Genomic DNA, 11,232 nt, shown 5'->3' with positions numbered 1-11,232 from the left:
AGGGAATTAGTTTAGATGAATAGTGACTTGGGTCTCTTTCAGCTGTGTCATTTCTATAAGGATGGTGGCTGTAAAAACCATCTTATTCAGCATTGCCACTTAACCTGAAGCCATAGCTCTGGACAGTTCAAGACAGCTTTGGACAGTTCAATATCATGTACTTAATGGGATTTTGTGGTCGTACAAGGTAAAATTTTAGATGTTTCTGGGCTGCCTGTCTTTGAAGATTCAGCAGACATCCACTATATGGATCAAAAAAAAGCCTCAAACATCTTTAAAAGAAGGCTTATTTCAAATTTGAACGAAAATTTCCTGAGCTTTACCTTCTGAGCAAAGTGGAAACTGTTGTACATCTCAAAATACATGGAATTCTCATGTCCACACAGGGACGGCAATGGAATTGCATCTATCACTATTTGCTAGGAATGAAGATTGGTGCGAAAATCATCCTAACACAAGTTCTACAGGACAATATACCAAGTCTAAATATGAAATATCCAGTATCCAGTATCTGTTAAAGAGCTGCAGAGCCTGCTTTAAAAGAGGTGCTTGCTTGAATAAAATGTTGCATGCTAAGCCAGTGAGGCTCTGCTTGAGCTCAGGAGTCTGTCTGCCATGTGCAGCATAATTTTAAGTGGAAATTTTGCCTGAGCGCAGATGAAATGCTGGGCTTTGAGGGAACACATTATCCTTAGAGAACACAAAATGACACAACATAAGGAGCAAGTCCACTGAAACTTTTTTTGATCATTCACCTTTATGCAGAGACAACAGCTGCAAAAGACTGCCTCCATAATAATTCACTACCTATTGCAAATCTATAAATTGTCTGAGTGCTTCAAAATAACAAAGGACTAGCTCAACTTTCCCGAAGAAAAGAAAATTCACCAGAACTCCATTGCACACAGCTGTTATTAACATCAGCTGATTCGTTACGTGTTTTCATGTCAGTCCTTACAAAGAAGTATTTTGTAGTGTGAAGAAGGACCATGTGTTGTAAAAACGATGCTCCAGAACTAAGAAGGATATCTACCTATCACCTGAGCCCAGATAATGAAGTGTCTCATCCACATTAGTAAAATATTAACAGAGGTTACTGGTAGTCATAGTAAAATGAGAGGCTGCACTGAACGTAATTGCATTTACGGACGTTCAGAAAATTGACATCACGGCTGCGAGAATGTATAAATAACCAGCATACTGCATTTCTGATCGACTGCAGCAACATCTCTGAAGGGAGCATTCTACAGGCTCAGCTCCGCTAAAGGCACAGCAGAAACTGGATTTTGTAAAGTACACTGAGAAGCTCCTTTTTATGAAGCAGTTCTGAGAACATCTGAGAGATTTTTCCTCTGCCTTTAATTGTGTTTGCCATTTCTTTAAAAAAGCATGTGCACGGGAGGTTGTGCTAAGTGCCTGGGAACCACTCTTATCCCCCTGGCTGTGCTATGCACCCTCGCCAACATTTTGTTGTTTTTCCCTGGAGGAGAAGTGGTTGAAGACAATGTACACATTACAGATGAGGTCTGGTACTTCGGAGGGATCTTGGGATCTGGTGTATTGGTGAGTATATAAAGTCAGACATTCCCACCTTCCCCCCCTCCCCCCCATGACTTTGTATTGCTGAATTTCCTCAGTACCTCAAATGCAGGTTCCAACACTGCAAATTCTTCTTTGATAAACAAATAAGTTACAAATCATCCAACAGTTTTGCAATAAGTAACTTAATTTAGTCGTAAGAAAAAAAAAGACATAGAACTATTATATTTAAAAGCAGATGTAACTTGAATTCATCCCAAGTCAAACTGTATTTCTGTTATTGGTAGATGACCTTTCCTGCCTTGGTATTTTTGGGCCTTAAGAATAATGATTGCTGTGGATGCTGTGGTAATGAGAGCTGTGGAAAGAGGTTTGCGGTAAGTGAGAGGAAACATGGCAAAAAAGTAAAAGCTAAATTGTTACTGATATGATACATATATCTTCTGCTCACAGTGATTGAGAGACTAGACAGATGCTGTCCAAAGCGTAGGACGCAAAGCCCTGCCATTTGTCTGAGTGCTGGAAAGTAGAAATAGCTGGCTGTAAAAATTGTATTATGCCTTTGATGTTGTGCCACAGGTACCACAACTGTACTGCCTTGTTGTATTTTTCTATCACAAGATACTTATAGTTGCTATCACAATTAAAACTAATTTCTGAAAGATCTGCACTTTGTTTTGCAGAGCATAACAGTTCTCTCTTTAGCCATTTTTTGTTGGCAGTTTTAAAAATGTTTCTGACAGTTGGGCACTACATTCCCAGCTCATTGCAGACCCGTGCAATGGGCTGTATCTCACTAGGTTCACAGGAAATTTCAGGTTGGAAGAGACCTCAGGGGGTCACCTAATCCAACCTCCTGCTTAAAGCCGGGTAGACCAGGCTCCACGTTGAATTTATAGCTCTCTTTCATGCTAGAAGTGAAAAGTTTCAAATGGATACCTTCAGACACTAGTAAACATTTCAAGCATTTTAGTTTAAAAATGAGATTAGAGAAAAAATAAATATATTTCTACTAGGAAAGTCTGTCCTTTTGAAATAAATTGTTTGGCTCAAGTAGATCGCTACACTTTTTTATAAAGGAACAGGTTTTCAATTGAAAACAAAAGGGAAAAACAGATAGGAAAAGCATCAGGAAGGTGAGGCTGACAAGGGGCCTTCCCTAAATCCCCTGTCTTTGATGCTGTCTTCATGCAATCCAACAAAGCAGGCGGAACTTTGAGGGGGGAAATGGAGCCACATATTTCTCTTCACCACACCGTATTATCAATTTTCTGTTAGCAGTGAACATATCTTAGTTTAGCTTTGGAGACCACATGTAACTCGGTGACTACCAAACTACTAACGTTTTGCTGCCAGGCTGCCACTCACACCTCTGCAATGCAGCTGAACTGGGCGCATGGTTATACACAGGCAGGTGACCAGCTGCGAGCGCTCGCTGCCTCTGCTCCTGCTGGCGTGTGTAAGCTATACCGTGTACGCATGGTGCTGCCCATAAAGCAACCTTCGTTCTGCAGTGCAGTACCTTGTTGATGACTCATGTTAGAGTGCAGCTGACTGAGAGACTGGGAATACTAATACAGTCACAAGTACTAAGTACACCATACTAAAAGAGGCCTGGTGGCCCTGCCACAGCATGACTGAAAACTGAATTTGTTCTTGTATGTTAGCAGAAACACCATTATTATGATGTCTACTACATAAACGTAATGTTTAAGTTAGCCCCATCAGATATATCAACATAAAAATGCATGTCAACACTCAAGGCAAGAGTCTCGTGATGAGGTCTGAATAAAAGCTCACAGACCTGAAAGTACGTTTCTTTTTTTCCTCCACCTGTATCACTTTGATCCAATAAAAGACACTACCTCTACCTACAAACTATTATGGCTACAAGTGCTTCAGAATTCAAGCGGGGCATTAGTTTTTGCATTATTTACTTACATATTAGTATATATGAAAATGCTGTAACGGAAAGCCAGAAAAAATAGAGACAACCTTTCCAATCCATTCCAATTGCACTATTAGAGCTAATGATGACAAGTACCTGCGAGGAGATAAAGTATGCTAATATGAAACATGAAGGGGAGACTCAGAAAGGAAAAATATAATTACTTGGTCCAAATAGGACCAAGATACCAAAGCTAACTTGTAAAGGGTACTGTAGATTTTTTTTTTTTAATGCCCTGAGTGGTCCAAGATTTCAGTCTTGCTTACGATCTCTTGAGAAAGACATCCACTTCAGTGAAATACAGGACCTCGAACAACAACGAGGTCCAGTGGAGAAATACTGTCTAAAGGGGAGGAGTGCTATCTACTGTGTCAGCACTGACCCCTTTCGTCTTCAGGCAAATGGTGCTAATTCTTTTAAAGCTTCTAAATACCAGTGCAGCTATGCGTTATACATTTATTATGTAATTGCAAACTAATATATTTTAGCTGCTCGGGAGTTGACTATTTTGACCATTAAGAGCTGAATTTAGGGACTGTACATTCACATTAATAGGGTACATTTCATTGTATGAATGAGAACAAAAATAACATTATTTTTCTCTTCATCAGATGTTTTCTTCTATAATATTTGCTGCAGTTGGAGTTCTGGGAGCTGGATACTGCTTTGTTTTGTCAGCAGTAGCCCTAAACAGAGGCCCCAAATGTGACACTGGAACACAGTGGACCTATCCTTTCCAGGATGGGTAAGACAAGACAATCAGAAACAAATGTTACACGTTTTAAGTTTGTGATATGATTTAACTTCCAAATCGATTGTATAAAAATGGGAATTATACTGTTTGTCCAAAACACAGAAACTCTTAGAAGAGCCAGCAACACACAGAAATACTAAATAAGGTTCAAGAGCATGGATGTAAAGACTAGCAAGTACAATCAAAACTACCAAGTTTCAAAAGAGCTAATAAAGAGAAATGCACAGCCTTCTAGGTTATTCTTGGGATGATAAGCAGTATAAGGGAATACATTCCACCTAGATGAATAGCAGTGACATCTTATATTGAAATTTGATGGTATGCAAATAATTAGTATCTATATGTCATTTTATCTTGGTTATGGAATTTGGAAGTTGTCTGTTCCTCACACTCTGCAACATGTTTGCTGTCATATGTATTTATCACTTTCACAGAGGTGGTGTGAAGAACATGAAACCCTAGCAATCCAATTGCTCAGGGCTGAAGTCAGCAAAGGTCCAGCTGAAAACAGGGTACAGTGTGTTACCACGGAGAGCAGGACAGATCGACAAGGGGTGCAGTAAACCCCTCATCACCTGAGAGTCTTTAATGCAGTCTTCCTCAGTCAAGAGTGACCTAGCAGCGTTTCTTGCATAATACAGCACAAAATTATAGCTCACGTTAAAAAGAAAAAAAGAGGTATAATGCTGTATGTTACGCGTTATTTGTTCCTGGGCCAGTGAGGGCTGGAAACCAGCTGCTTTGGTCTAATTCTGGGAGTATTTGGAAAAATATGCTCTGTTTCAAACACAATTTTGGTTGCAGTCAAGGAATCACTTGACAAGACCACAAGAAACAAAACAGCATTAAGAATATGCAGAGGAAATATAGAAAGTGGTTAAGCAGTTCACAATTAAATCAAAATGTGGAGGTAAAAATGATGGAAAATACTTTTACCTAATACTGCTGTTCTTTAGACGAGGCATCTAGAACAGCAAAGGTTGTTCGTTTCTGCTCAGTGGGCAAGAGGCAACTGGTCTTGTAGCATTTGATGTTTTGTTAGGAAAACTGAGTTTATTCATCTTTTACCATATTGTTTTGATAATTCACTTGTTTTTATTACAAGGTAATACCGTAAATTAAGACAAATATTTGGGTGTAGACACCCCCCACCCCCCCGGGGTTTCTGCCAAGGAGGAGTTACAGAAGGTGCCACACTCCCAAGGAGACCCCCCGAGTCCCGTATCTGCAGGGGTGCGCTTTGTGGGTGTATTACGCACCACCAGATGTCAGCACTGCTTCATCCAGCAGAGAACCACGGCATCAGTAGCAAAAACGCCTTCGACAGAAGACGTTGGCACGGATGAACATCCGTTTGGCACATGCTTGGCTAAGATTTCTTCCCAAAATACCAGAAACTGTTCAACTGTATCTAACACATACTCGTCTCTGATTGTTCCCTTCTGATGCCTTGTCTTTTCAAATCAATTGCTTCAATTGATCTAGAAACTCAAACGAAATCACGTTCTAGATAAGTAGCACCAGTGCGATAATGGGAATTCTTTCTCACAGTACTGAAGCTAGCAGAACATCACAACAGTGACAACTTGTCAGTCGTGACAGACCCCCTCTCTGCGAGCTAACATCGTCTTCTTCCTAACTGTTTTGTGTGTGTGTGTCCCCAGGAATTACCTCGCTAACCACACATTGTGGAACATGTGTCAGTCACCCAAAAACATCGTCCCGTGGAACCTGACCCTCTTCTCCTTGCTGCTCGTCATGAGTGGGATCCAGGCAGTGCTCTGTGGCATTCAGGTGGTGAACGGCCTGTTTGGAACAATCTGTGGGGACTGCAAATGTTGCGGATGTTGTGGGGTGAGCAACTGATGGTTTTCTTTCATTATTTTGTGTAGTGATGATAGTTATATATACACCTGACTAGCTGACAGTCTGAAAAACTAAACTGGCCTTCATTCAGCGCCACGATCATGTTTTCTAAAGTACAGCTGAAACGCTGCAGTGTTGCCAGGTGCTGAAAATATGATCTCAGTCCATATTTACGGTGTTTATCTGACAGCTTCCCATAGCCACTGGGAAATAATAAAAACCTTTGAAAGTCACAGGAATAGTAGCCACTAAATTACATCCATGTTTTTATTCTTCCAGGGAGATGGAACTGTCTAAAGAATATGAATATTGCAGACAACCCTCCTTATCTTGGGAGGCTCCCTTTTGCAACCATTCCACAAAGCAGCCCTCAGATGCATCGTCTCTGGCTAAGAAGATGAGAATGAAGGGCACTTCCCCCCACTAATGTTATGAAGCCCTGACTCCCTTTCTAGTCTTCCTGAAACCCCTCATCATGGAATAAAATAAGTGAAATTCAACTCTCACATTCATATTTATTTTTGTAAAACAGCTTTCATTTAAGAAGAGGGTATTCTCAGGCAAAATATTTTCTCTCCTGAGTCAGCTTTCCAACTGGGGATCACCAAATGCTGCTGGTACAATGCAGTTGTACTGCAGTTGTGTCTATTTTCTTTTGAGGTTTATCAGATGGAAATATCACCAGTCTAACTTTTTTTGAGTACCTCTTTATGTTACGTGGAAAAGTGAGGACTTCTCTCTTCCAGACCTGCTATGATTAAAATGCTCTCTATAAAGAGAGTCTCTGTTACAAGAGAGATCCATGAATCTCATGGTGAGGTCTCTTTTCTTGACTGTGTCTGACAGATGGGTGTATTCAGCAGCACTGCTGTGCAGGTAAGCGTAGGGTCAAAGTAACAGGCAAAAGAATAAAGTGCTGTGGATCCCTAGTCTGAGGCATTACGAGTCATCTTGGACACCACAATACCCTGCTTCACACCAGGAATTCAGTGAGAAAGGCCAATGCACAGCCATTTCTCAGCACGATGGGGATCTGGCTTCTTCACTAATCCATAATCAATTTTCTTCCAGTCACTCTCACCAGAGGGAATGTACCAGCACAGTATGGCTGTAGAAGATGAAACTGAAAACAGAAAGTATAAGAATACGGGAGGCTTGCAGAGAGACTTTCCCAGCCTACAATTCTTTGTACTCCAGGGACCACCCGAGACAAAGGTGCCATCTCTGCATTTAACTCTTCTTGAGGGATTCTTTCTCCATGAAGCTGTCCAGTTGTTTCTTGGATCACACAACTTCATGTTGTGGGAAGAACCTCCTTTGTTCTGACCCTGCCACCTGCTCCTTTCGTTCGATGCCTCCTAGTTCTTGCCTGCAAGAAAGAGTACACAGCCAGTCCCATCCCCTCTTCCCCATGATACCTGATTTCATAGGTTCTCTCATATCTCCTCTCAGTTGTCTCTTTTTTTAGCCTGAAGAGCATTAGTATATTTAGTCATTGCTCATACAGGAGTTGTTTCACCTTTATTTGAAGTTTTTTCAACTTTCCCCACTATACTCTGAGATGGGAGGGACAGAGCAGCAGTGTTCCAGGTACAGGCACGCTGCCCTAGACATTTATTTTACCAGCAAAGTTCATTAGCTACAAAGACAAGGATGAACCACAACCTGATTGGTCACTGCTGTGAATCCCACAAGTCTTGTCTTGTTAGAGAGCAAGCCGATTTCTCATACAGGACATCATCTTCAAACACTGGCTCCAAACAAATGGTAAATGAAGCCTCATTTCTAGAAAATCAAATAAATTTTCACATCTCTGATACAATATATAATTGGTACCCATGGAAAGGAGAGGGACATACCCTGTTTAAATCCAGCTATGTGATGAGAAAATGCAATTAAAACTTCAACATACTTATCTATTTACATGCTGAAATATGTCCTATACCTGTAATCCTTCTCTTGAATCTCTCTTCTACAGAAACTGCGCAGTCTGTATGATTTAACGATGTAGAAATATTCACAGAAAGTAACCAAATGTGTTTCTACTTGTGAAGTAGAAGGGCTTTTAACCCACTGTTCATGGCACTAACTAACCAACTGTGATCTCTTGTCTAACAAAGGTGATGCAGTGACTTAAGAGTCACAGATAAACAGGTCTGGGAGGCATCTCTGGAGCCTACCTTTGTATGCAAAAGCAGTGCAAACAACACTTACATAATTTGTAAGACATCTGTGTAACCTGTTCTTAAAAATCACTAAGCTCAGAGATCCAACATCTTCAGCATTTTATAACACTGCTAACTGTTCTGAAAGTTAGAAAGACTTCCTTAATATGTAATCATGCACCCCCCTGGTACAACGCTGTTCTCTTCCCGGTGGGCTTACGGAAAAGTCTTCCTCTTCACAGCAAACTTTTACATATTTGGAGACTCCTAGCATGTTTCAATCCTCACCTCTGACAAAACAAAAAATTTTCACTCTCTCATCATAACTGATGTTCTTTCACAACTCAGCATTCATCTTGTCCTCCTGCAAGCTCCTCCTACAACTTTCCAGAAGCTGAACACTGGACTTGTGACTTCAACACAGGTTACAATTTCTATTCAGTCGAGTTGAGTAGCTCGTAAATCCTCCTCTTAAAGCTTCCAATCTATACATGAGTGCAAATGCTATTTATTAATCTTTTTGCAGAAGTTCAGTTTAGCTGTGTTTGGCACAGTGCTATGAAAAGAGATACAAAAGGCAAAAGAGATACGAAAGGCAAAAATACTTTTTAGAAAGAACTAGTCTTTTAAAACTTAAAAAGAAAAAACTATTTCCCAAAGAAATCAAGGAGGAAATAAGAGGGATTGGAGAAGTTTGAGGGATTCAGATCAACTGATATGATTCTTAAGAAATTCCTAAAACAAATTTTCACAAACCAGCTTGCCAGACTGGATGTCTCAAGGCTTGTGCAAGATGATAAAAGAAATTATAAAAAAAACTCTTTAGAAACAGCTGTCTCTCCCACCTGTTCTACTGCATTGCTAGGGAATTTGAGAGTACCCTTTATATCACCACCCACTGATGCAACCATCTTGCATCTATTCTTTCATCTGTGCTTAGCAGCTGTCCTGCACCTCATCTTGCATTTGTCTTGTTTTATTTATATGAAGCCTTCGGGAACATGGAATGTTTCTCATCAGCATTCAACAAAGGGATGGGTATCTGCATAGTGTACAATTTTGATATATTAATAAACGGAATACATAAACCTTTGTGGGACACTTGGGATAAGAAATAACAGACAGGAAGCTATGATACCTAAAACCAAAACCAAAGGGTGTTTCATGAGTCAATGCTTCTAAGGTGCCCAACTACATGGTGGTTTTCTAACATGAGCTAATAGATAGCAGATACTAAGACAAGGCGCACGCATTTCATCTTGTGATCTGGGCTGCATTTGCACCTTGGCCTTGGGTTGTATTGAACAAGCATAAACGAACTGGAATCAGCAGCTCAGATGATCTAGCATTTTAAAGTGCCAACAACAGTGTTCCTAAATCTATTCAGTTACAGTTAACATCTGAGGCTCTCCCCTAGCATTTAATTTTATGGGAATCACACTTATCTCCAGTGTCAGTTCTGCAGTAACTGGAGATTGCTCTGTTTTTACTGAGCGAAGCATCCAGTAAAATCAAGGAGAGGGACGGATCATAGATTGTTGTAACAGGGAAACATATAACGGGCCAGTGGTACTCCTGGGAGAGAAGTCACAGGTAAAGAGAGTACAATGCTAGACAGGGACAGAAAGATGATGGCAAGAGAGGAACCACGAACAGGGAGAACTGAAAGTGTTAAACCAGACCTCAGTAGTCCTGACCAACTGGAACACCACACTCAGTTTTAGTGTGTACAAATGTCAACTGTCATACAGATGTAGAAATCTACAAATTTAGGCTACAAATCCTAGTAGCCTAAAGGAAAAATGTTAGTATCTTTTGTAAAATCTCAGAGATGCACATATTATCTGAAGCTTCATTATTCACCCATAAAAACTGGCTGCTGAGTGACTGGTTGACTAGGGTGCTGAGAGCATAGCAATTTTGACATTGCGAGGCATTGTTTCAGCTGAGAGTTTACATAAAAAGAAACACACAGGTTATTTAACAACTGGGATTACAACATGTGGAGTGTGTGCATGTGATTTTGAGCTCACACATTTCAACTTCAGCCTGACAAAACTGGTGCCCCTGCACGGCTAAATTATATACAGTTGGAGCTCTCTTTATTGATTGTCTCCAATAAATAGACTGCAACAAGATGATACATTAACCACAGTACAGTGTCACCTGTCAGGGAACGATGCATTATTTAACTGGCAAACCTTTGCAAAAGGTTCGTTTCTAAAATTAGGAAGCAATATACACAAAGTTAGAAGACATTTGCTCAGCCAAGAGCAAAGGATGTTTTCTAACGTCATTCTAGTCTTGAATGTTCATCACCTGCCCCCAGTTCAACTTTAGCCCCCCCTTCATGGCTTCAACGTTACTCACGGTGTAACCAGCAACAAGGCCAACAATGGCAAACTCTGGAACAACCCCTCCTGCCTGGGGATGGGGAGACTGACTTGTTCTGACATTGGTATGGGTGGGGTCTTTACCCCAGAGGGCGGACACTGGTATCACAGTGATGGACATGAACAAAAACCCAGATAAAACACCTCTGAAGTTTTTCTTCTTGCCAAATTACTTTTTCACTGGGAGAGGACACGCAGTTTAACTGAAATTACAAAAGCTCCGCCAACACAAGGGGACTTTCTTACAGACATCTTCGTTATTCTCCACTTGTCACTGCTGATTTGCTGCAGGACCCTTTGCTGAAATACAAATTGCTCCCACTTGTGGATCCAAACAATCCAAACCGAAAAAAATCATTAGTAGGCACTGAAAAATACACCATTAGTCTACTAATTGATTGTGCTAGTCACAGTAGTTTATGGCATGATTTGGAGACGGATACGTGCACAAAAAAGCTCCAGTAAACCGCCTCCACAGCCTTGGCGCGTCCAAGGTTTGCCTGCTGCCGGATTTCACGGTTGGCTGAAGGTGCAGGACCGGCGGCCCCGCCCGGCGCCCCGGCCCGC

At 40.9% G+C, this 11,232-nt stretch overlaps 1 protein-coding gene across 1 annotated transcript; it reads left to right on the top strand.

Annotated features, from left to right (window-relative positions):
- The first annotated feature begins 1,222 nt into the window (after positions 1-1,222).
- On the top strand, positions 1,223-6,404 carry TM4SF4 (transmembrane 4 L six family member 4). Its single transcript, XM_009333976.1, has 5 exons — positions 1,223-1,563; positions 1,827-1,916; positions 4,099-4,232; positions 5,906-6,095; positions 6,387-6,404. The coding sequence occupies exons 1-5, from the start codon at positions 1,390-1,392 to the stop codon at positions 6,402-6,404; spliced, it is 606 nt and encodes a 201-aa protein (XP_009332251.1). The 5' UTR covers positions 1,223-1,389.
- Positions 6,405-11,232: the final 4,828 nt, after the last annotated feature.

Source organism: Pygoscelis adeliae, unplaced genomic scaffold, assembly GCF_000699105.1.
Source record: "Pygoscelis adeliae isolate BGI_AS28 unplaced genomic scaffold, ASM69910v1 Scaffold241, whole genome shotgun sequence".
Classification (NCBI taxonomy): Eukaryota; Metazoa; Chordata; class Aves; order Sphenisciformes; family Spheniscidae; genus Pygoscelis; species Pygoscelis adeliae.
Note: the sequence above shows the minus strand (reverse complement) of the source record. Positions and strands in the feature narration are given on the sequence as shown.

Bases quoted from the DNA above. Each gene is read 5' to 3' on its own strand.
- TM4SF4 (XM_009333976.1), top strand. From the start codon at position 1,390: ATGTGCACGGGAGGTTGTGCTAAGTGCCTGGGAACCACTCTTATCCCC. The intron at 1,917-4,098 runs GTAAGTGAGAGG...TCTCTTCATCAG, and splicing joins GCTGTGGAAAGAGGTTTGCG to ATGTTTTCTTCTATAATATT. The intron at 4,233-5,905 runs GTAAGACAAGAC...GTGTGTCCCCAG, and splicing joins ACCTATCCTTTCCAGGATGG to GAATTACCTCGCTAACCACA.